The sequence below is a fragment of the Lonchura striata genome, chromosome 8 (genome assembly GCF_046129695.1).
Source record: "Lonchura striata isolate bLonStr1 chromosome 8, bLonStr1.mat, whole genome shotgun sequence".
NCBI lineage: Eukaryota > Metazoa > Chordata > Aves > Passeriformes > Estrildidae > Lonchura > Lonchura striata.
Window position 1 is genome coordinate 19,213,045 of NC_134610.1, and position 26,162 is coordinate 19,239,206.

Genomic DNA, 26,162 nt, shown 5'->3' on the forward strand with positions numbered 1-26,162 from the left:
CCTCACAGTTTATGCAGGCTATCGTTACTAATGGGATGTAACACTACTTTTGTAAAAAAACGCTCTGGCAATCTGCTTTGTAGAAATCAAAAAGTGATATGATATCACAGTACTTTGGTGTTAATATCCCCTCCTCTTAAACCAGTCTGAATGCTGCAAATATCATAATGGAAAAAAACCTTAGGCTTATGTTTTTCTCCTACTTGGAAAAGGTAGAATTTGCAGTGTTTCATACTCATAGGCAGAAACTATTTGAATACTCCCTCCTAGAGGAATCAATTACACTGGCAGCTTAAAGAAATACAAGATCATTGTATCTTTCTTCGTGAAAGAATACTGAATACAGGAGACCGATAATTCTGCATTGAACGGAATTTCTTCAGCTTTCTACTGGATCTGGAATTGTACTCTTTTTAAGGGATAACAGCAACATCAACAAGAACCAGATCTCTGTTTAAAAAAAAAAAAAAAGGCCATTTGCTTTAAATATTTATGGAACTGGTTTGTTTTTATAAGCCAAACAGTATCATGATTACATGATGACAAGTGTGACACCCAGGGGCATGGCCATCAGTTGAGAAGACTGCCATGAAATCTAACCTATGCTCCCAATTTAGAAATGGAATACAGTGCAGCTGTCAGTGAGAGGAAAACAAAGCCATTATTAGCTGAAGAGAGATGGGATGAGGGAGTACATTCCTACACCTCTAGAGGAAATTATGGGAAAAGTACCAGGGAATCAATGTACCAAGTCCTCACTTGCTCTGGGGGATTCTTTGTCCAAGAATCTCTTAAAGCTCTCCCCCTTTCCACGCTTCACCAATTCTTCTATTGCTGGGATAATGCTGCTTAAAGACAGCAAAATGTAGTGGCTCAAAGTAAGACACTATTTTGTTACCAAAACATCTTGTTTACAAGTGCAGGTATTCCCTGAACTCCTAATTCTGCTTTCCTTAAATATGAGATTTTACCCAAATACTGCAACATTATTATCTCTGCTTTCAGCCTGAGTCCAACACTGGAATCTGATTTTGCTTTGAGAAATTGCAGTTTTGCTGAAATTCCAGTCACATGGGAAATGTGAAATTTAGTAACTCAGTATGATTTTTGGTTTTCAGACATTATTTCTCCATTTATTAGTTCCACTACGTAAACTTCATTACTGAATGTTATTAGCTGCAAATAATTCTTTCACTCACATTTTAACAATAGTCCTTTCAGGCATGAACATGTATCTGTGCTCAGGAGGATGTGTTCAATTAATTGTGCAGAGGAGATACATTGTTCCACAAAAGTGTCACTCCAAATGGCCTTCAGGCATGACCTGATGGCTAATTCACACACACAGAGCGAGGCTCTTTTCTATCCTCTTTCTTTTCCCTGCCTGCTGCCTTCCACCCTTCCAATCAAATCAAGGTGCCAAGGCCAAGGATACCTGGCAAGAATCAAAGAAAGCAAATCAAAAGATACAGCAAATTGGTGAAGTAACTTAGTATTCTGAAAGATGATGAAGACAGATCCAGATCATTAGAGCTTTCTTTCCCGGCTGCTCAGATGAATGCACATCATGATGGTGAATCACTACTAGAAGACCTTCCACTAGAGGGATCACTAGAGCCACCTTAATAATAATTTTCCAATTCCACCATGCTTTTCTATCATCCAAGCTGTTTACTTTCTTAAAATAACCACACATAAAAAGAAAGAAGACAAATACCACCTCATGTAGAGCTTTCATTATTCAGTAGCAAAAAGCTCATTATAAGGAGGGTTTCACTGTCAGCATTAGAGACACAGTAAAGAATATTCAGGAAAACAGTATATTACTTAGAAGTCAAATAAGAAATTGCTATGACTTTCACTTACTTTCAAACTCAGAGGCTTGAAAGTACCATTTCAAGGTGAAATTCTAATTTACCTTTTTCTATTTTCTCCAAGGTTTCCAATTGCTTATGTACATAAGAGAAATTACTGTAATACACATTCTGCATTCCACACAGATTTTAAAGAGACGTGAATTTATTCAAGGTCTCTCTCAATTACTAGGGTGATCAAATTCAAACTTGTGTGTCATTCTCAAAAAAAAAAAAAAAGTCATAAATTAACATGAAATTAACAGAGTTCTGCAATTTTTACTAAATCAAATTTTCTAAAACCCCCAGTGTTTCTATTTTAGTCAGATATCAAGAAGCAGCATGCATTCAGCGAGCCTACAGCATTTAAAATCCCAGAGCCGGAGTGAGACTCGCAGCGTGTGAGTGCAGACTCAGCTCGGGCAGGATGGATCCTGCGTATGGCACTGGATGTGGCTGCCCTCTGCTGCCAGTAAATCCCACACTGCTGGCACTGGCATCCCTGACACTCCATTTCTCTTCCCATACTGTCTGACTTTAGCTGCAGACGAACTGTTTGAATAACCTTCTCCAGGAGCTGTTTTTCAGAGCTAAACTATTACTGTTCCAGACCTTCTTTCTGCTCTGCTGGCCTTAATCTATGTTCTGGTTAAAACCTTGAAGTTTTCTGCTTCAACATAATTTTAACTCCTTGAGACAAGAGCACTTTTCAGCTAAATTAAGTCCCCTAGAGTATTACTGGGAAACACCATCTCAAGGATGTCCTTGTCACCCATACTTTCCTTGCAGCTCACCCCAGGAACTTCTAAGGATATCTCTAGTATCAAGCACAGGTGTGGGGGGAAAGGAGTGTCAAAACAAATGACACATTTTTTTTTTGTACTGTACTTTTAAAAGTTTACAAGGTCTAACCAGGAAAACATATTTACTTTACACTTTCTTCAGATTCTTGAGCCTGGGCTCTTTTTCTTTTTAATTTCCCCCTTAAAAGAAAAAAAAAATTAAACTATGAGGGCTAAATATTTAATTTCTCCATATAAAAGCAAAAATTCTCACTTACCTATTCCATCAGTCTTTAGGCAAATAGTAACAGGTAGGAATGCTGCTTCTGAGCCACCAGGTTTTTGAGAATCCTCTTTGTAATTCATCTACCTGCATGACTTTTCTGACAAACTTCCCAAAATTATACAGAATCACAAGTAATACACACTTCCACATCCTCCCAAAAGTCCTTGTTATCTTTATGAACAAAGACGGGAAGAAAAGCTGTCTCTTCCAGAAAGGAAACCCCATGAAAGTAAGGTGGCCCAAGCTAGCCAGCTGATGCTGCCTGCATTGACACAATATTGATTTGGCCTATAAGCTGGGAAAATTATTAAATAAAAATGAATTCCATTGAGACACTTTCACTTAGGGAGCCATTCCAAATCCAAGAGAAGCAATCTGGTATTGGATGTCATGAGAGTGAAATGTTTGATGTTTAATTTCTCAGCAGTTAAACAGGTAAAACCAGCACCTTGCTGCACATTTTCAGTGACAGAAAACCAAAACAGGGCAATAAAATAGGATTATCTTCTCTTATTTACAAGGCTTAATCCCTGATCAAAGACTACCACCAGCATCATACACACCCAGACTTCCTTTATCCTGTCTTGATTCTTTAATTATGACTCCTTCAACAGCACTTTTAAGAAAATCCTCCTCCAGTTCTGCAAGTTTTAACAACTTTGATAAATGCCAAATACTTAGAGCTACTGCTCTAAGCAGAAAAGTTCTCAATACACACCAACCCCAGTTAGTCCATGTTCAAGATATTCTTGAACAAGTCCACAGGTCATGAACACAACGTTAGCTAAGGAGCAGATCAATGCAGTCACACAAGAGACAGGGACTCACTGCAAAAATGAATTCCAAAGTGGAACCATGATGGCCCATGGACTGGAACATACCTTCCAAAAGGAAACAGGGCTACTTTTCAACAACTAAGATGAATCATGTACAGGCTTTTAAACTCTGCCATAATAAGTAATCCAAGCTATTTTAGATATGCATATGGCTATTTGAAGTACAAAGGAACTCAACTAAGCAATGGTTTGTTTTAAAGGTCACTTATTTACGTAACAATTAGATCATTTGAAAAGGCACAAAATCCAAGCTCACAAGTAGCCACACAGATGGTACAAGAACCCTATGGAGGAAAAGATGGACAAACTCATATAGTGTATGAAGTTCCTTGCATCTAACGGTACAACTACCTGGCAGCAAAAACACTAATATCTCTTCTTCCTTTACATGAAATGTTAAAACAAAGCTGGTGCAACTACATGTGTCTGCCCCTTAAAACACTTTCCAATTCTACTATCCACTAATGCAGGCACTGCTTTCTTATTATTTGAATTGCTGTCAAATTTACATTTGGACACTTGGAAGAAGAGTTTTTATTACATTTCCCTTCCAACAATTTCTTGAAAATAAAAAAATTACCTGACATGCTGTGAGTGGCAATTTCGCCTTTTTTTTTTTTTTTTTTTAATAGTAATATCCAACCATATAAATACAGTTCCACTATTTTTTTTTTAGTTTGTAGCAGTGTTCTGGATAACCTGAACAATTAATCCTCTGGAATGGAGGGCTCTCCCTCACACAAAGCCTTGCCAAACACATATTTATAGTTCAGCTATTACCTTCCAGAAAAAGTGTTCCAGTATAACCCATGCCCCTTCCCTTTATATGTCAATATTACTGAAATAAGATTTTCTTAAGTTGTAAAGAAAAGTTAATATACAATTATATTAACAATCTGAGCTCAGGTTCATGTTGCTCTCTGCTTTCAATTCAGCTGGAATCCAGCTGTACTAACATCTCGTCATCACTGGGTGTGATGTGTCCATCAGATTAAATCCAATACTGAAGCAAGGAAGGGCTGCACATGTACATCTTGCTGAGGTGCAATCATGCTGTTATAGCTGTCCAAGAAATCTGGGATATAGTGATATTTTTCTCATCAAATGTAGGAGATTGATGATATCTTATGTAATGAAATATGACCATTACCTTAAAATAGCTGTACTGGAGAGCTAGAATTACAACCCATCCATAAGGGCATTTTTAGTGATGTATAATAAAAGCTGGTATCATTCACACTAATCATCTCTTCATGCTGTCACACGTTTTTCCCACTAACATACAACTCTCAGCTCTAAAACAAGTTTCTATTACAATGCAATACCACCATTCCAAAAATAGAATTCAAGCCCAATTATTGCTCAGATTTTTTTTTACTAGCAGCACTTCAGACAGCAATAAAATGAAATGCAGAGACATGTTTTTCCCTGTTCACTTTGAAGAAGTGGCAGTCATGCAGGAGATTTTAAAAATAAAAAAATAGGATTATAAAACCATAAAATTGACCCAGGGCCTTGGGGTATACAGAGTACTTAGAGTTATAATTAATTTTTTAGTGTGACAAGATTTGAAAACTGACTGTGGAACTCTAAAAGCTGTTTCAAATTTCAAATTGCTGTCTTCCAATACAGCAATCCTAATCACAAAAGAAACAACTTAGTGTTCAGTTTAAAATTAAAACTACTTCAGCACATGTCAATAAATAGTGTATGTAAACCCTTGGTGGGCTGTTTTATGGCAGCAGTGCACACAGCCCTCATCCCAGCAGGACAGGGCAGGCTGCTCTAACAATCACACTATCTAACCAGGCAGAGGCACGGGTGTCAGGGTTCCTACATTTATATCAATGACAAAAGTGTGGCTTCAGAGCATGTCCCTGCTTACCCAACCATACTTGGACCATTCCTCACAGCCTTTTCTCCAGCTCTTCTTCATAGCAGCAATGCTCTCCCAGGTGAGCAGTCCCATTAGTGAAACCCAGAATTGCCAGTAAGAAGTTGCATGGTGTAACTCTCATTCCTGTGGATCAGTACCAATATATATCTAACCAGGTCCTGCACAGGAAGAGGCATTAATTCCTTAATTACTAGGCTAGGGCAAGCAAGAAGGACATAACTTAAAATTCAGCAGAATTAAAAGCAAATGAAACAATGGAACAGGGGAAATGTGCACAAACACGTAGCTTACAATTCTAATGTTAACACAGTATTTTAAACACACAATGAATATGTTGCTCAATTATCAAATTGGGGTTTAAAGCAGGACTCATTTTTACAGCACCAAATGTTTTCCTCACACATACAAATGTGTATTTGCTTTCAGGATTTCATAAATGGACCCGAACTCATATTTAGAAAAAAAAAAAGATGCCAAGTATAAGCTATAAAGGCAGAAGCTAAACATGGGAACACTATGTCAAAAGAAGAATTTAAAGTTAAAACTAAATTGAGGCTGGAGTTCTGGACAACAAGGCAAAGCAATTATACATGTGGTAAATGGAAGAAAAATTAGATTACTGCAGGGCAGATCTGACATCTGTACTAGCAGTGGTGCTACAGATCATTAGTCATAGGCATTTTACAGCAAGTGCCACAGAAGATAATTTAAGCAGTGATGACACCAGCTCCTTCCTATCTATTGCCTCAGTGATATTAGTTTTTCAATTACAGGGGTTACTTCTTCCAAGAGCAACCTCTTAGACACTTTACATGTTAATGTTTAAGCAACCAAACTCAACTTAGACAAGTTTTTTAAACAAAACCCCAGAGTTTTATTATTAAAGAACATTTATATTTTATGGTGTCTTAAAACAGCAGCTACATGCACAGTTCTAACAAGTGAATTAAACTTTAAGTCCCCAATGAATTTTAATATTGTGTCCTTTTAAAATATAAATAATTTAGCATTTTTAGTAGCTAAAATCCAAATACCTTTTCCTTTTATGATGTAATTAAAGACATTCATTTGCCTCCGCCACTGTATAGCTTTGATTTCGTAAGATTCACACCTCTGTTAAATTAGAAATAATCGTCAAAGAAGTAATCCAGAAAATTCTTTCTGGTGGTGTATGGCAGGCTATCCCGCATTCCCTTCGCAATTCCAAGCGCTGTGTTATCTAAAGAAATATGAGTATCCGTGCGCGCAGGGTCTGCAGCTGCCGCGGGACCCGGCTGGAGGCGGCGCGGCGCTGTCGCTGCCCGGCTGCCGGCGGCGCAGCCGGACCCCGCCGCTCCCGAGGCAAGCCCGAGGCAGCGCCGCGCTTTGTGCGGGCATTGCTGCCACCACACGGCCAAACCCGAGCGCCTCCTCCTCCCCTGGGCGAGAACCTGCCCAGCACCGCACCCCTGCCGCAAAGCCTCTCAGTAACCCTTCCTACTGCAGCCTCTCGGAGCCCACCACCAACGAGTTCCCAACATCACTTCCATATGGACAAGATTCGAAGGAACCTGAAGCACTCAGATCTTGCTGACTGTCTCTTTCAAATGTGAGCAACCAGCTGTGAGAACATTTCAGTGTTGTACTCCCAAAGACAACAGAAAATCGTACAAGTATCCGTCAGGGTAGCTGCAGCCCAACTGCCACACCAACAAAGGCTGAAACAGCTCATTTTCTAAAATACCCTTCTCAAAATATACCCCCAGCAAGCCTGCTTTTAGAAGGCTGGATTCAGCACACTACTGTGTCTGTCACCTGCAGAGGCTCAGCAGTCTCTGAGCAGGCACCTCATACTGAAGACACATGGTGAGGTAAGTCACAAGAGAAAGGGAAAAGGGAGCTCAATCATTTCTCACACACAACAAACAGGAGTCTACATTCATTCCTGTTTCTTAACTCTTATGATCAGCAGTTTGCTTCATATTTAAAGATTTTACAATACTTACCTGTTGGGAGTTACTATTTTTTTTTTCTGCTGCACATGACTTGGTAAGCTGATATATACAAGAGCCAAAGGCACTGCAGAAATACAAGCATATGCCGTAGCTATGGGTTTAAATCTGTCACCTGTGGGATAAGGCTCCACTGGTCTGAAAAACTCAGCAACACTTACAGAGTTTTGACCTGACCTTTTGGGAATAACATTTGAAATAATCCAAAGAACCAGGCAGTTTTCAATAAATGCCGTTTAAAGTATCTTCACCCTTTCCCTAGGTGATCAATGAAGATATGAACTGTGCAGTTTATTAATCTATATGTTTGCAGGTCACCTTTTTTCCCCACAAGTACTTCACCTGTAAGTTTCTAAGAGGAAGTGAGAAAAAAAATCATATCAAGTATGACAAACATCATATATCATTTTGACAAGGTCAAAAAAGAAGTAAAAACACCTCAGGGCTTCCTAGAGAATACAAGGCTAGAGAAGACATCCATTCAACGCTGACTGTCTTTGAAGGACTACATTAAAAGTATGGATCAGTTAGTCAACTAAAAATGTAAGGCAACTGAGGAGTCCCTGCTTTACCTTCCACACCAGTCAAGAAAAATATGTGAATGCACTCACCTTTTTTGCTCTTTGTGCTATATTAGGTGTTCTAGTGAGAAGCTTTTCAATCAGGTATTCTCTATTCTGCAAAACCAACATTTGTTAAGTTAAAAATCAATACAAGGAAAGAAGACATTTCACATAGATTTTTAAGGCAGAGCAAAATTTACTCATAGGGTTAAACGTTTTACCTTGGCTTTCTGGAAAAATTTGCATTTTAAAAGTTCTGCTGCTGTGGGCCTGAAAGATCAATAATAAATTAGAACAGAAAACAAGACCCCTCTCAGTGAATACAGTACAAGACGTTAGTTAAATGGTACGTCTCTAATACTTTTGAATTAGTACTGTATGAATGGGGAATGAATGATCATAGCTACTGAATTAACTCACACAAACTCACCACACATGAAAAAAAATTAAGCCTCTCTATGGCAAAAATACCAAAAAGGAGAAAAAAAAAAAAATCAGTCTCTTAAGATGCCAGTTTTCCCCCTTTTTTGTTCAACACAAATGCATTTAACCTTTAAAAAAACAAGTAAGACAAACAAACAAAAATCAAACACAAAAAAAGGCAAGTATTGCTTTCTTCCCCAAATGACTTTATGAAAACAACTAAAACTTTGCTCCACAGCAATAAAGGCATAATCACATTTTCTATACAGCAGCATCAGTAACTCCTATTGGCATTCTTTTACCTCACTGATGGCAGCAGATATTCTCAAGAAACTATACTGACACTATTAACATGATGCATAAACCAAAGAGAGTCATCGGATCATCTTCCAATCAAACAGACAAACAGAAACCAAAACAACAGCTGTAAGGTAAAAATTGACACACTTCATTTTTACTTGCAGTTCTGTTTAACTCTGTTTCAGCATTTCCAAGAGATAACCACAATCTCATAGCTATCAAAGTGATTCCAACAGCGGGTTTTGTCTCCCTAGCTTCAGAGATTCAAAAAGCCACTAATCTAGCCAAAGCCAGACTCTGGTACTGAAGCAGACTCTGAAGAGAAAGTGAAGCATCTCTTGGGATGAGATAAAATCCTCATCATTTCCATTAGGAGTCCATACCACCATCCAGGATTAATTCTGACACAGCTAAATTTAGGGAAGTCAAAATCTTCAAGACTCAAAATTTCTAAGTAAACCGAGGCAATATCTGCTCTAGTCTTTCATTTGAATTCCAGCAAGAGATTGAATAATGAATAAACTATGTAAAACAGTGAGAAAACTTCCATTTGGAAGATCTCAATCTCAAAAAAAAACCCCAGAAATCTGACCTAGTTTATTTCTTTGAGGACAGATCTGTAAAGTGAGTGAGCAAAAGAGGAGTAGTAAATAGTCTGTATGTATATATCACTGCAGTGAATAATGGACCAACTCCTGACATTAACAAAAAGTTCAATTTAGATACAGATAGTAGGTTCCATAGAGCACGCATTTTTCTTCACCTCCAAAGCACCAAGCTCTGCAATAAAGGAGTTCTGATCAGTGGTCCTGTGGAGACCACCAGACTCTGTAGTAATTCATACATGTATCTTGGATGAGCAAAAAGGAAGGGAAAACTATTTAAAAGAAAAACCAGCTTCTGTGCCAAAGTTTTTAAGTTCTCAAAGTACAGTACCATCACATCTCGTAACAGGGCTATGCACACTTCAAAGCTACATTTTAGTAAGTTTTCTCCAAACTAGTGTTCTCCATTCCTCCACCATTAATTATGCCAGATGCTTCTGACCTGGCCTGGATATGCTTTCTGGCCCTGTTTTTCCACACAAACTGCAGCAATGAACTGCAGCTGAGGACTGTGAGCAGCATCCCTGGCACTGGGGAGAGAGAGAAACACCCACAGAGATCTCAGAAACAAAAACATCACAGTCTGAAACAGCAGCAGTGCAATGCCAGTCCTAGAGTTTGCCACAAAGAGCAAGGACTTTTCCCACAAGTGACATAATAACTGCTGGAGGGATCTCCGTGCAAAATTACATCCTGGATTGTAAGAAATATGACGACCCCCCAGTCTAAAAAAAATTGCTCTACACCTGTTTCTATCTGAACATCTATTTGCTGGTCTAATTGTTCCATTCAAGGCAATACTGAGTATGAAGGTATTGCATGTGTTTTAATAAATGTATAAATTTAAGCAAATACCTTAAACACCAATTCCTTTACTGCATACCAGGTAACTCAACACTATGTATTCAAGGATACAAGGAAAACTCATTTTATTTACTGCTCATTACTTCATACTTTAATGCTTTAATCTTCATGCTTTAATCTTGACCTGAAAATTACTAGATACAGGAAACTAAAAGAGGCTTGATTATAAAGACTTTGATTATCCATTATTATTATTATTCCTATCAGTAAGCAGCCAAACTGCAGCACTAAGTTTAAAGCATCAGTATCAAGACACATATCTTCCTTCATATGAGAAATGAAGATGTAGAGCAAGGACTTTTGTTTGATCCATGTTTAATTCAGTACTGTGTTTAAGTATAAATACATTAGGTTAACAATCAGAAGTAGTAAACTCAAGTAACAGTAAAAAGGCAATTTCTTCTCCCCAGATGGAGGTGACTGAAAGCTGCTGTTTACAAAATTCAAAGCATACACTTCAAGATTATGTCACTGTAACTTAGTCTACATATTTTCAAAAATAATTCTATTTTACATGGCAGTAGTGACCTACCTTTTGGAAGGATCTTTTTGAAGGCATAATGAGATTAGTTTTCTAAAGGATTTGCCATACTTTTTCATCATCTCCTTGTCCTCTACACCTGTCTCTAAAGTGGGAGGGTCATTTTGAAGCGTTAGCATTAATACCTAAAATAAACCCAAAAATGAGGTGTAGTAAGCAAAACAAATTTGAAATGTAGAAATTAAAAGAGAAAAAAATACTCCCCAGAATACATCTATTTAGATACCCTGAGTTGCTTTTGAAAATAAAGTAGTACTAACTATCTAGCAGCATTAATAATACAGCTAACAGCATTAACAATTACAAAGTGATTGTTACTTTCATAGGAGGGTATTTGTGATAAGGTGCTGCTCCTGTTGCTAACTCAATGGCTGTTATCCCAAAACTCCACATATCGGCCTTGAAGTCATAACCTCGCACCTGAAACAGAACCAGAAGGAAAAACCAAGGTAGTAATGTCTCACATTCCAGAAGTAAAAGACAAAATGTTTTATATTTTTGATTATTATTAGAAATACCTGCTCCATTACTTCAGGGGCCATCCAACAGGGAGTACCAACAAATGTTTTCCTTACTTTGTTACGAGTAACATCACCTCCAGTTGCTAAAAATGCACTAACACCAAAATCTGGGAAAGTAGAAAAGTTGAAATCTGTTAAACTACCAATAACAAAGCAAAAGTTTTACATTTTAGAAATAAAGTCAGCTCCTAAAGGTATGCCTATAGAAACTCTCCATTGCAAAGCTGACCTTTGCTCCACAACACGCTGTTCATGAAATGCTATGGAATAGAAGGTAGAGTTTTATCAGGGAAAGCCACACTAAAACATCCTCAAGTTTAACTTCCCAGTATGTGTCTCCCTGAATAAAGTTGCAAAGGACTCCAATACATCCATCACCTGGAGTTTTCAAATATTCACTTTGTGCCAAGGTTTGCATCTGCTATTGTCCAAAGACAAGGAGCTTCTTCTGCATAGTAACTAAATATGAATGTGATTTGAACAAGAGAGAATACTATATGTAATTTCAGTTCTTATGGGAATTTGAAAAACCAAAGACAATTAGAAAAGCCATCACTACTATGTACTTAATAGTAGACCAGGACATGAATAGCTTTTTCCAAATTCTGAAATAGAAGAGGAAGAAAAAAAAGGCTCAGTGTTCTGTTAATCTGTTACTACATTAATGACAGCTATATGGGAGAGGTAGGCATGTAAGTGGAAGAAAGAGCAGGTTCCCAATGTGTGTAGAAATACTGTCAATTTTGAATGGAGCTATATGAAAAGTATTTTCAACTGTACTATTTACAATCCAGTTAAACTGAAATAGAGTAGTACACTATAGACTTAAATTTATTCCCTATTGTTACCTGATTTTAAAGAAAACACCTCCAGTACTTACAGAAAAATGTGGTTTTATCATTATTTCACACAGGTATATTAAAGACCTTAAAATAATTTTTACATGGCACTTTGAAAGCATCATTTATATAAAAATAACAACTTTTGTCTATAGTCATTTTTATTACCCAGGGCTCTCAGTGCTCTCAGTGCTCAGTCATCCACTACAGAATGTGGAAGGCCTGGTGGGCCTTGTGCTGTGGGAAGGGGCAGGTATCACCACCTGCTCCCATTGTTTTCCAAATAACCTGATACCAGCCTGAGAGATGGGATATGAGCCTTGCTCTTACGAGACCAAATAATTTAATTCTTACAGACTACAGCTCAAGAAGCACATCAATGCACTCAGAGGACACTAAAGATGCTAAATTGTATCCAACAAATACCACTGCCAGACAAATGGCAGATATGCCAAAAATAATTCTAAGTGAGATATGCCTCATGCATCTTAGTGACTAGTAAAATTATAGTCAAAGTCTTTATGAAGACAGTACACACAGATAGTTGGGTCCCCAAAACTATTACAATTACTTGCAGAAAAAAAATTATATTAACAGAAATAACAGTTTTTACCATTTGCAAGCTGTTTAAGTTGCATGGGTGAATCAAATGGAAACATTAAGAGGACATTAGAAAACTTCCTTATATATTTGATGGGACACAAAGAGATGTTGAATAATTTCTGAGTCAAGTATCATTAATCAAGAATCCTGAAATCTGAAACTGGGTAACTTGTGGCTACAGCACCCCAAAAGGAATAGTTTAAAGCCAACAGAAAAATTTTACCCCTTGATATCAGTTGCCCCTGATCCAGCTGCAATTACCTTTTGCTTTTATTTATCAATTACCCTACCACCACCATTACCTGCTATTTGTACAGAGCCATCCTCACCCAGTAGAATGTTGCCAGCCTTCAAATCTCTGGAATGTACAAACAGGGGTTGTTATGAAAGCACATACTGCACATTTTATGCAAACAAATAAATATTGCATACTGAATAGTTTCACAAGAGAGAGTTTTCAAATTTAAAGCAGCAAAAGGAAGCTGATGTGTAAAATGTAACTGAATATTATTAAAACAGAGTACAGAACTCAAATTCTAACAAATTTTCACATATAAAAAGAGCAGAATTCAGCTCTAGCATAAATGAGCAAAATTCAGGGATAGATTTTAAGAAAGTAGATATTTAGGTTCAAAGTCTGGTTTACCACCTGTTACAGTCTCACAAACTGAAAGCTTTCAGAGCTGTAAACCAAGAATTAATGCTTTTTACATTCTACTGCACCACTAATGAAAAAGAAAAGTTGAAAAAAATTTCTCCTCTTCAATATCTTCAGAGAAGAGACATATCTTCAAAAGACAAATGTACTGTACATTTCTCTCCAATTCACCTCAGGAATAGCAGACATATTTTGCTATAGGGTACAGTGGTGAAAAGTTACTTGGCATCGAATATGTTCAGAATTTAGTAAGTACATAAGAGTTAGCAATACCCATTTAACACGCTCTTCACATGTAATGTTCACAAGAAAACTTTGTGGTTGTTTTGGTTTGGCTTGTTTCTTTTTTTTTTAATAGAAACATGCACCCCATTCCTAATGCACACTTTAAAACTGTCATAGAAAATCTATCATAACAATTAAGACTTGAGAAAATTAACCTTTGCAAGTTTCATCGAATTTATGTTACTACTGAAAGGTAACATAACCTGTTTCCTCATATATATATATATAAACATGTTAAAAAGAATGCACTGAAACAACAGAACAAGATCCCTGAATAATTTTGAAAACATCTCCAACTAACAAGTGCCACCTGACACAGTATTCCCTGAACTATACCACAGCATTCACCTCTAATGTACATGAGAGACTGAAGGCACAGTTTTCAACTTCAACAGGACTTCTACACAGTTTGAAAAAGGATAAATCTCAGACATATCATATAGATCTCTCTTTTTATCTTAAGGTACTTTAAAAACACACAAGGGGAATTCACAAATTTGACCTCAAAGAGTCCCATTATCCTTAAAAGGTCATGAATGTGCCCTTCATAATAATATAAGCTTAACAGAATACTGTGTCTTAAGGACTGATGCAGATCTTTGGCATTCCAAAACAGAAGTCAAGATAGCTGTTCTTTATTTCTCCATTTATCTCAATTTTCTCTCTGCAAAAGGAGGAAATAGCTCTTGATTTACATCAGCGACAGTTCATTTATAAGATGAGACATAGGACAGACTCAAAAAGAAAAATTACTGTGCTACATCAGTACCACCTCCATTTCAGAGTCCTGTCTGCAGCAAACCTCGTTTTTGGGTAAAAGATTCCCTTATCAGAAGCTAACGCTTGAAACAGAGAATCTTCTGTAGACACCTTCCTTAAAAGAAAAATTCACCTTAATAGAATTAACAGGAAGGTCAGAACACACTTCCAACAATCAAAGAGTGAGAACAATCTCTGAGTTCCTACAGCAGATATGGATATACCATGCCGGGAGATCTGCACAATTTATATGGAGGAAGTCAGTGGAGAGAGATTATACAGAACAGCAATCATTAGGTGCAATTCCCAGCTTCACATGTAGTCATAAAAGGTCTGTAGAATTGTAACAGATATTTACTGATTACCAGGAAAAAAAGTTTTGCGTTTTTGCAGGAGTCCAAGCACCCAGGATTACAGGTTTACTGTGCAACATGATAACCAACTCACAAAACATATACCATAAACCAGAACCAGATTTGGTATCTGGAGCACCAGCGGGCACAGGACTATGGACCACAGTTCTGACACGTTTATCACAGCACAAATCTATCCAAACTATTAGAGAGAGACAGGATAAAGACCCAGGCAAACACGAAATGTAAGTGACAAACTGCAACCAAGATTACAGCATTTGCTCAAGCACTATCACTTGATAATTACTGATCACATTTACAGAAGTGAAAGAAGCAATAAAACTTGCTTAGACAAGCTACTACAGCTGACCAGAATCAACAAGCTACAGTCAATTTTGAAAACATTTTTCACCATGCTCCTACCTGTGAATTTGCCCATTCCTGTGTAGATAGTCTAAGCCCTCCAAAACTTCTTTAAGAATTGTTGCTATTATGGGTTCTTCAAGCACACCATTTTTGTGCTCTCCTCTGTTGACAATATACTTTATTATATCAAGCATTGAACCTGTATTACAGATCCAGGAGACAAAAAAAAGCATATACAAAGCAGTATTATATCAGATTCTGTAGAAAGCTGCAAGTCTTCATTCTTTCTACGCTGCTGCTACTGCAATTTCAATCTTTGCACGTATGTGTAAATGCATGTAACTAGCTCTTAGAATAAAGCACACCACTTATCCATCCAAATGGGATACAGAGCACTGCTTTTTGTCAAAAATACCGAAATACTTAATGATCCATTAGAAAGATCTGCTAATAGCTTGCAAAGCAACCACTAATTAAAAATTCAGGAGTACCCCATGTTTAAACAGACATGTACTGTAAAGGTCTTGGTTTATTATCCAGTTTAGATCATGGTTCATGATGTAAACATGCAGCTGCAAGACTGGAAGGAGACAGACAAATGCAAACAAAAGCTAACATTCCCAGTGACACATAATTTGACATTGAACTTCAGTTATTATACAGTTCAAGGCTTTTAAAGGAAACATTTTGTTCTTATCCAAGCACTATTCAACAGCTCACAGTAAATTCCTGTCATGAATCACTTGTTTCTCTCATGCTCTATGTTTGCTTTTGCTTGAACTGACCAATTCAACCAAATGCGACACAAGCACTTCCCCTCCTTGTTTTCCCATCATGGTGAAGCTGCCACTAAGACTAATCTTGAACAATATCATGTAACAACCAGAACCATCATGTCTTATTCTTGGGCCTCTCTTTTCTAAACTACAAGCACATTAAGTTCAGCCTCCTTTTTCCTCTTCCAGAACTAAGTAAGAATTTTATACCAGTAATTATCATCATAAAAAAATGCAATGAGTGTTTGGTTAGCTTAAGCAATAATATGTGCAATATTTGGCCTAGGATGGATCTTGCTTGAATAAGGAACAAGGAGTAATACTCATTATGAAATCAGATATATATGCATTTTTATAAAAATACAGAGGATTCCAGAGAAACTCCATAAAAGATCACATTGACAGAATTTACTTAATTCCAATCAGTTTTCCCTACACAGCCTTAATAGAGAACTTTGATAAATTGGTTCAGAATGGGAATTAAATTCTGTTTATATAAATACTGTATTTCAGTAATTTTTAGCCTGTTCTGTGAATACAGATATACAAACTTTGTAAGCTTGCACATTCCCCCTTAACATGCCTACATCTTAAGGTTCATCCTAGGTAGTGTCTACCTCTCTCTCATTAGTTAATTTAGATCAATGAACTCAACGGTGGTACCTTAGGAAAAAAGTAGTCCTACAATTACCTTGCAGCTAAACAAATAAAACCAGTAACTTACCCCCACTTAATAGCTTCATAACCAGCCACAGTTCATCCTTCACCACAAAAGATGTGTAATAGGTCACCACATTAGGGTGATTGCACTGACTCATTGCTTGAATTTCTTTCTGTAAGAAATACAAAGCCCAAAACAACAGAGCCAGCTATCAGTTTTTGCTAAAATAAAGTTTAATTTCCAAAGTGAAATACTATAACAGAACTAAAATATGTACAGGGTATGCATCAAAGCATTAAAACATTTCAATTTACCTAAAGATCTGCATGCAAGAAAAAGCATTATTGCTAAGAAAATGAGGGAAGTTTGGCCATGAGATACAGGCATAGCTACATCACTTTTCTCCTGAGAACAGCAAAGAAATTACTGTCAAAGTTTCAAATTCACAGTAAGCAATGAAGAATGAGTAGTCTCCAAGAGCTGAAGGTGTGGGTACAGGCTAGACAACAAAATGCAAGGAAAGGTCAAAAATCTACTGCATTTTCTGTTCAAAAGGGATATGAAGAATAGAATGGGAACAGGTAGGAAAGGAGGAAGGAAGCCATCAAACAAAGGACACAGCACCACTGGCTCAGCTACTGTGGGAGAGACAGGTAGACACCAGAGCCACACAATTAAATAAAAATAGAGAAAAAGCAATATTACAGGCCAAAAGTCATAGGAAACAATTGACTAGAGGAACACACAGTCACCAACAGATGCACAACGTGGCACTACCAAGTAACAGCATCTATGACACACCACAGCTGTACACATTAAGAATGATTGTCTTGTATCTGTTAATTCAAACAGGGTTCTTTTTCTATTCACTCTTTCACATAATTGTTCTGTAACACCTTTCCAGCCACTCTTCTGCCAATCCTTTAAATCCCTTACATGAGGCCACTTCTGTACCACAGGGTTGGGTCTCACACCAATTTAAGCTGCCCCAACCCTACTTCTCCCTCTCCATCTCCAGCCACACAGCCTTGATTCTGATTCACTCCTGATGCTAGAGAACATGCTCCTGGAGGGTAAGCCAGTCTGGAAGCCAATCGAGGTAAAAAAAAATCTTCCTCCTCTCCTCTCTCCCTGAAAAGCAACTGTTTGAAGTGGACTGTGTTTCTCTCTGACTCAACAGCAATTCTGCAGGTCACGCACTACGCAGGTCCTACTTAAGTTGATTAAAGCTGCCCCAAATGGTCATTTTCAACCTTAAACTTCATTTTAGCAATTGTTTGAAAAAGGTTTTTTGTTATTTGCAATGCACTTAAAAATCACAGCTGGTTTCTAATAAAAAGTTAATTATATGTATTAAAGAATGGGATTTAATCTCATGGTGCTTGTAGGCGACTATTAAAGTCAGGCTGTAGTTTGACACACATTTCAGCTTGTTCCAAAGTCCCCCTCCTTAGACAATTTCTGAACCCTAAAACACAGAAGGAAGAATGCCTGCATAATGAATCAATGAGCCTGAATAATAAGAGCAATTTGCAAGATTGCTCCCTGTCATCCCCCAGAAGACAGTAGGTGAAAGACAGAAGACAGACATGTGGAGTACATTTCCCTCTCCCAGAAGACATGTCATCTTAAACACAAGTCAAATTACTGCCTCATGTTCTTAATTCAGCTACCCATTCCAGACCTTAACTGTAACTTCACCAGTCCTGGTTTCTATTTAATTTCTTACATTGTTTTATTATTTTCCTATGCTGGTAATATAACAGTGACTCAAAAAGTCCAGCTGACACCACTGGGCAAAAATGCATCTGAGATAAGCTTCACTATCTTTAACTGAAAAGGGCTTTGAATGTTTTACCTCCCTGCATCAACTCTTGGGCAACAATTGAGCTACCGCAGTAACCATTGCCAAAGGCACCTTACGTCTCAGCTTTCATGACTTTTTTTCCAAAGGGTCTTTGCAAAACAAAAATAAACAGAAAGCATGAGAGATAAGGGATGGAATTTTAGTCAGGAAAGAATTAATTAATTTCAGACTTGCAGTTCTAGAAAACTCCTGTCACAAACAGAATAGTAAGCCTCCACAGACTTCATCTATTTGGCTGTGGCCCATAATATGTACAGGTGAGAAAGAAAAGCATTCATTTAAAATGCACTGCCAGGGAAACAGCTTGCAGTAGAACATCCAGGAGAGCACGCTGGAGTCCTCTTCACATTATGTCACCCCAGACATTGAAAAGCAGCAAAGAAGTACCAGCAATTTAAGTCTCTCCTTCATCCCCTCTCTTCTTCCTGCCTTGCACTAGCACAGGCATTTGTGTGCTGCACCAGGCAATATGCCCAGGTTAAAATCTAACCTCTTTCAGCCAGGTTATTCCTGATCCAGTTTCACTGAGCAGCTGCACAAAAATGTCTTTCAGCCTGCGGGCAGGCGGGTGACACAGTTAATAAGCAACAGCGAGGCAGCTCCTCTCTGCGCGGAGCGGCTGCAGCCAGGCCGGGCCCGGGCCCCCCATCACAGAAACAAAAACAGCCTCGAAAATCCCTTCAACCAAACAACCTCCCACAGAACATCCTGGAGTTTGTGGCCTTGAGCTTTTGATTGTTCTAAAAAACTGGAGGTAAAAGAATGGGGAAGGGACCCAGTCAGGACAGTACTAAGGACAGGACTTTCGTCTTGGCTTAGGGGGTAAAGTTACACTAAGGTTACAATAGTGAGAACACAGGACATTGCAGGAAACAGAGTATCGAATTTCAGGAGTTTGGCAGTTTGTGTAACCTCAGTAATATTTAAACTCCCTCCCACACTGCCTTTCTATTTTAATTGCCACTGGCCCAAATCCTACGTCTGCTTACATGGGCACCGGGCTTGATGCATTTCCACTTCTCTGAAGGCCACACAGCTGAGAATTCGTGAAGGGTGCCTGTGCACAGCATTCATAAGCACTCTGCACCATCATTTTAAAACACAGCGTGTTCAGAGAACAGACAGTTTTAGAACATTCCTGTGCCAACAAAAAATGTTTCATCAGAAAAATAAGTGATTAAAAACTGATTAAACTCAACATTTTTAGACTCAAATTCTGCCAAAAACACAAGAACATTCTAAGTACTATCAGCTGAAATGAAAATGTTAATACAGTTGTAACAAGAGTTTTGAAGGTCAATTATGCCTTTACCAGAAAAAGTCTCTATTTTTCAAAAAAAATTTTTAAGTTTCTTAAGAACTGAGTCATAAGTATACTGAACCTCACAGAAAAAAGTTAACTCAGTATGTGTATGCATGCACATATGTGTATACGCCTCTATAACTCTTCTAACCAGGAACCAGGAAAATCCCAATTCATGTTCAGATCAAAACAGATCAACAAATTAAAGAAACAAAAAATCTGAGCACAGAAAAGTAGAAATTGACTTATGTTATAAAATAAAAAAAGATGGTATGGACAGTTGTCTTTGTACCAAAAGAAAGCAATATAGGACCAAAAATTCAAGACCTACTACCTCATTTGACAGACAGTGGTGACATCTCAACAGTAAAGACACTCAAGCATTTGGGCAAGGTAATTTTTTATAAGCTCATAACTAAATGCAATTGTTTCTCCAGACCACAAGAATTTCTCTTGCAGATTTCTGGCAGTTTTGTCTGGTTTTACTCATTTGCTTGTAACATCTTTTAATTCTTAATTCCCAGTATTAGTTCAAATTCTAACCAAAAATTTCCAATTCTGACCAATTTATCTTACAATTAATTGTAATTATCTTCTTTTAGAAATGTTCTTTGGGGACTGTAGCCGTTAATACATCATGCACAGCATCTCACCTTGGGCTTAAAGACAGCTCAGAATTTATCTTTTGAGTTTTCAGTTGACAGAATTCTCACTACCTCAGAAGTAACTTCCACTACCACAATCCTCGTAAAAAGCACAACAATGCTGCATACAAGCGGTCACATAAACTGAAGGCGAGTGCCATCAATCACCAGGGGAAGAACATTTTGGGTCCTCCACTGTAAAAAAGCCACTTTAGCTGAAGAAACTGGACGGACCATACCCTCTGTATCAAATTCAAGATATCTTTTGCACTGGCAATTCCCTGCTGAGGAGATCATTTCCTTCAGAGGCAGGAATTTCTGCATTAGAAAAAGCCCACAGTCTCTAGGCTGTAGTATAACCTGTGGAACAGAAGAGAGTGTTCTCACTTTTAGAAAGGTTTTGTGTCCTTCAAATCTTGTTATGCTGCCTATATAAAAACAAACATTAGTCTTACAAGCACCTATCTAGGAGCATTAGAAAGCAATAGGTTTTGTGTTTCAATAGTTCTTTGTGAATTTTCTGGATTGCTATAACCAGTGCAGAGGAAAAACTCTGGCAGTTCCTTTACAAATGGCTTCTTACAGGTCCCTTTCTTCTCTGATCAGTGGCCCAAACAAATAAAACTCTTCAAACATTCTTGTTATGGCCTATCCGATAAATGCGTGTTACTAGCTTTAAAAGGAGTTTCCTTGTGTAGATGGCAGTGTAGCCATTCCTCCTTTCCTCCTTAAAAGTTATCATTATTAAACGATCCAGCATGTTTTGGTGCTTTAGACATTTTAAGGAGACCTACTAAATTTTTTATTCATATTTTTAATCAGTGTTTAACCAAAGGAAAATGTATCTTTCCTCAGTATTAAAAAAGGCAGACAACCAGGCAGTAATCACTTAAAAACTGAGCTTCCAGAAAACAAGAGTTTAGGGTCTTCCCACAGTTATCCCAAGTTGATTATCCCAAGATTAAAGTTTGCATATGTCATTTTTGTAACATGAAAAAATATGCATTAAAAAATTATATCTTTAGGGAATTGTGTAAGTATTTCAGATTATTTTCAAACCCTTCTCTCATATCCTGCATAAAGTTCTACCCTCACTCTTGGACCAAGCGAAAAACAAAGTCAAAACAGAAAGTAAGTCTCCATGTAACATACTGCCCCTTTATTTACTTACAAGTAATTCATCCATACTGGTTTGGCATTTTTCTAAGTTGATCCTCTTTATTGCTACACGTTCTTGCCTGGGTTTGCAGAGTGCTGCCTGGACAACTGCTGTAGCACCACTACCTGAAAAAGGGAAGAAAAGGAACAGCCTGAGAGATTAACACAGTTTAACAGAAGAGTTAAACCAGTGACCAGCATGAGAAGCCTATATTGACAAAGAACTTCAAAGCTGCTGTTTTATCCATTTCCATTGCTTTCCCTACATGCATACCTTTCCACTAGCAAACCATCTTTCACACCTTTCAGATGGAAAAGAAAAACCTGAAAGTTTCTTTTCCATACACCACAAAAAATTCCAAAGCCAGTGATTTCAAATGATATGCTAATTTATCAAGACATAACCACCACCTCAATGCATTTCATAGTTCATTATACTTCTGTCTTTAGATACATCTGTTTTAATCAAGAACATGACCTGCACGGTTGATACATGGAGGGGTGGGTACTGTGCTTTATCAATTGTTATTTTTTCTGCTCTTTTAGATCAGACCCTGTTTAACCAGTTTTTTTGTTCCCTTATCCAGTGAACAGAAAAAAAAAATCAGTAAACTGTACATGCTAAATCTTCTACAGTTCCATCAGTGTTCATGCTCATTCATCATGACTGGAGTTAACACCCTACAAGGAGCATGCTGATCCTTGTGAAGAGCACAGGAGGCACAAGTACCACACCAACAGTGAGAAGATCCATGTTACTGAATGGCACAGCAGAGAAAGTCACTCGTGTTTACTTGGCATGCAAATGACATATACTCACACAACTATTCTGATAACAAAGCCCAGGGGAATTAAACAAATGTGGGGGAAATAGAACAATTTTTGCTAGAACGCTTTTATTTGTGAACCACAGGAGTAAAAGGCATTGTTGCTTCTTTTATCAGGCACCAACTGGCATTGACCCAGTCAGTCTTGCCTCACTAAATTAATGAAATTATTGCAAGTAATATTCTGAAGGAGTTTTGCTCAAGTTGCACATCTTGCTGCCACATCAAATATAGCAATGTGTGCTTCCTCAAATAATTACATTATGTTCATCCATGCAGAAATATAAAAACTCCCAATAAGCTTGTACATGTAATTCTAAATATTTCAATATAAATTATGGATTTCTGATAAGTCATTTGAGCAACATGTTATATTGTCCTGCTTATAAATTATGTTCTATTTATTTGGCATGTTCTAGATGAACACAAATTGTGAACAAAAAGCCTTTTGTTGTCAAGCTTCACAAACGTGGATTCAGTTACCAGCCGACTTAACAATTGAGAGCTTTTCCCTCTGCTCATCTGAAAACAGCACCAACAATACCTCATGACTGAAAGTTATTGTACATGTTTTAATTGCTATTTTTGCTTAGCTATTTTCATGTATTGTTGGTTCACATGATGTTTTCACTCAAATCACAAAGTTTTTTAACTGTGTATGAATTTTGTGTCAAAATTCTGAGCTCATCTTTAAAAAATAAAAAAGTCTCTTTAAAAAAACAGGACTAACTAGTCATGTTTCTGCAGGATGTGGTCACAGACAAATATTGACATGTCCTGTTCTGTCTGCTTACAGAACAAAGCCTTTAAAAATTCCAATAATGTAGGTAATAAAAGAATTAAGAGATTTTAAAAATTAAATAAGACATCCCAAGGAAGAAACCACCAAGTCAGCACAATTCAGCTAAGGTAAGACTCATATACATCACCTGAATGAATTTGTCATTCCGTAGACATCAAGACACAAGTCCTCTTATTACTTTGACTACACAAACATACATTGAAACCAGAGAAAGAGTATTTTTAGGTATTAAATATACAGGAAAAAAGGCCAAGATTTTCCATATGTATCTTTTTCATCTATGTCAGTAGTTTTATTTACTTGTTGAAAACAACCAAGATCTTTACTTTTAAAATAGATTTGTATACAAAAGCCTCAAAAAAGACAAAAAGAACAAGCACACAGAAAATTTATTCACCCAATGCCAGGATAAAATCTTAACTACTTCCTCAAGTTAAATGACAGCAAATAACGCTTCAAAACACTTGGAAAAATTAAACTACAAAAAAAAAAGTGTATTTTTCTCTGTTTTCTTCTCTGACAGAGATGACTTTCAATGGGATGTTCTTCACCACATTACTAAGATGTGCTGACAATGCAAAAAGCTTTTTAGGTTTAGAGTAAAGCCAATATACCTAGTTTCTTCTTTCTCCAGCTTTTCTAATTCTCTACACAATACACTAGTTTGAGAGTAAAGTAAATTTGTGCAGTCTTCTCGGCTGGACTGAGAAAACCTGTTTGAAAAGCAGTTTCACACACTGAAGCAGGAGCCAGACACTGAGTAGCTATATGCCTCCTTCCTCTTAAAGATGCTCTCTCCTTCTCTGGTTCACAAGGTGAACAAGCAAGGATAAGAGATAAGGAAAACCTGCAGCTTTCACATCTGGTCAAAAGACTCCTTTTGTCTCACCTACTAAACAAGGAGAAGTGTGAAGTGTTCCATAGGAGCAGCTATTAGAGACCAGACTACCTAAATAAGCATTTCAGTTGAGAGGCAACAGAATACAGAAGTAATGCGCTATCATACAGTGAAACTAAATTGTCACAAGCAACCATTTAGCAAAACAAATTAGGATCACAGAAAATAATTGTATAGAATAGATTACAGTCAACCATTCCTCATCAGAAGGTAAGGCTTCTTCAGATACACTGAGCCTTGTGAGTCTTCTAAAACCCTCACAGCAGAGAATGCCAACTACAACATAACCAAAACATAGATAGGTTTAACATCCAGTCTCTATTTAGGAAACTGATATAATACAATGAAAGCTCAGATTGCATAATACATGAAGCCTTTACATCCAGCTGTCACCTGCAGAACAAAACAAAAGGATTACCCATGGTCAGACTCAAAAAAACCCCAGCTCTGTAAGAAAAATGGGGGTTTTCCACTACTGGAAAAGTCATTCTGCTACAGACAAGTTCTCTTTGCCAGTTTCAAAAGTAAGCAGTGAAACAACGCAATTTCAGACCACATCAAGATACCTACTACTCCCATTTCACAAGAGACAACAGGTCAGAGTTTCATCTTGCCCTGGTGTCTCTGCTGCCACCCTGTCTAGTGGAAGCATGCCCTTACAGCCAACCTGTCCCTTCCTGCTACAGACCATGCACTCCCTGCCATCCTGTCCTCAGTGCAACAGAGCCATTCGAATTGCTTTTAACCATCTGGGTTCGCACAATAGAAATCTTCTCAAGAGCTACTACATATGGCCACACTTCTCTTCTGAAAGGATGCAACCTAAAAGCAGTTTTCTGCATTCCACTTTGTACATACTTCACAGAGAGCATATAAAAACTCCACAAATACTTATTTGGGATTTAAGCTTACCTGAACAAGTTCCTTCAAGTTCCTTCAAGTTCAAGTTCCTTCCTAAATTTGACATAAAGGTATTTTTTCCTCTCTCCTTTTTTTTTAAACATGAATTTAACCTTTGCAGAACCTAACTCGACAAAGAGAAGAAGGATATTTGACATTAACATTTTAGTTTTAACTGCTCTCCACTAGTCCAGTCCCAAAAGACAGTGAGGTGAGATGGTTGGACCATATTACTGGCATATGGCACATGCCCACATCCTTTATACAAGGATGTGACACTTCATCTATTCCATTATTGATAAAGGTCTGATACTTTCCACTTCTCATGGCACAGTAACTGTATTCAAAATAGATCACAAACATTTCTTTTCAATTTTCTTCTTCTCCTTGAAAAAAAAAAAAGCCTATTAGCCCATAATGACTCATCAGATCTCTCTTTTAGTGTCTCAGTGTTAGTCTCTACAGTATTTCAGCACAAACCTCTTTTAAAGGTCTCTGAAGTTTAGGCCACTCTAACAAAAGAGAACTTCCCCAGTACTACACTGGTTCTAATTTCTGAAGAGGAGGATGAAACTTGTTGATAATGGTAAGTTTTCTTGCCGACTAGGTATCTGAAGGGCTAGAGAACAGTTGCAATTAGAGAAGACTAAATATCTTATCTCAGAATCTATGAAGTCTTATATACCAAACCATGCCTCCTGCATTTTTGTATACTTCTTCTGCTCCCCCAGCCTACAGAAACCACCTGTCAATATTTAATCTCCCATGACATCCCAGTTCTGAAGAAGAGCTCCCTAGGTAATTCTTAAATGTAACTCCTACACAGCATGACTGCAGGATTCCTTTTGCATGGATCAGAATGCATTTGTGCACAAAAACTGTGCACAAATCTAGATCAGGTTCCTACTCATGAATACATGTGGAGCTTTTTTAATGTAATATGCAAAGCATCTGTACTTATATACAAGCTTGGAAAGCTATTCTCTATGTGCTGTATGTTG

The 26,162-nt window shown here is 37.6% G+C and overlaps 1 protein-coding gene across 7 annotated transcripts in view; it reads right to left on the bottom strand.

The window, feature by feature from the left end:
- Positions 1-26,162, bottom strand: part of STK39 (serine/threonine kinase 39) — an 84,096-nt gene that overhangs the window by 43,281 nt on the left and 14,653 nt on the right. For 3 of the 7 annotated variants that reach the window (XM_077785029.1, XM_021534750.2, XM_077785028.1), the window contains exons 2-10: positions 21,748-21,860; positions 16,826-16,934; positions 15,383-15,524; positions 13,207-13,262; positions 11,460-11,569; positions 11,260-11,361; positions 10,933-11,066; positions 8,430-8,478; positions 8,257-8,322 (exon numbers count right to left, since the gene is read on the bottom strand). In XM_077785029.1, the coding sequence (XP_077641155.1) occupies positions 8,257-8,322; positions 8,430-8,478; positions 10,933-11,066; positions 11,260-11,361; positions 11,460-11,569; positions 13,207-13,262; positions 15,383-15,524; positions 16,826-16,934; positions 21,748-21,762 (783 nt within the window). In that variant the 5' untranslated portion in view covers positions 21,763-21,860. The other 4 variants (XM_077785027.1, XM_077785030.1, XM_021534751.2 and 1 more) reach the window with 4 other exon arrangements.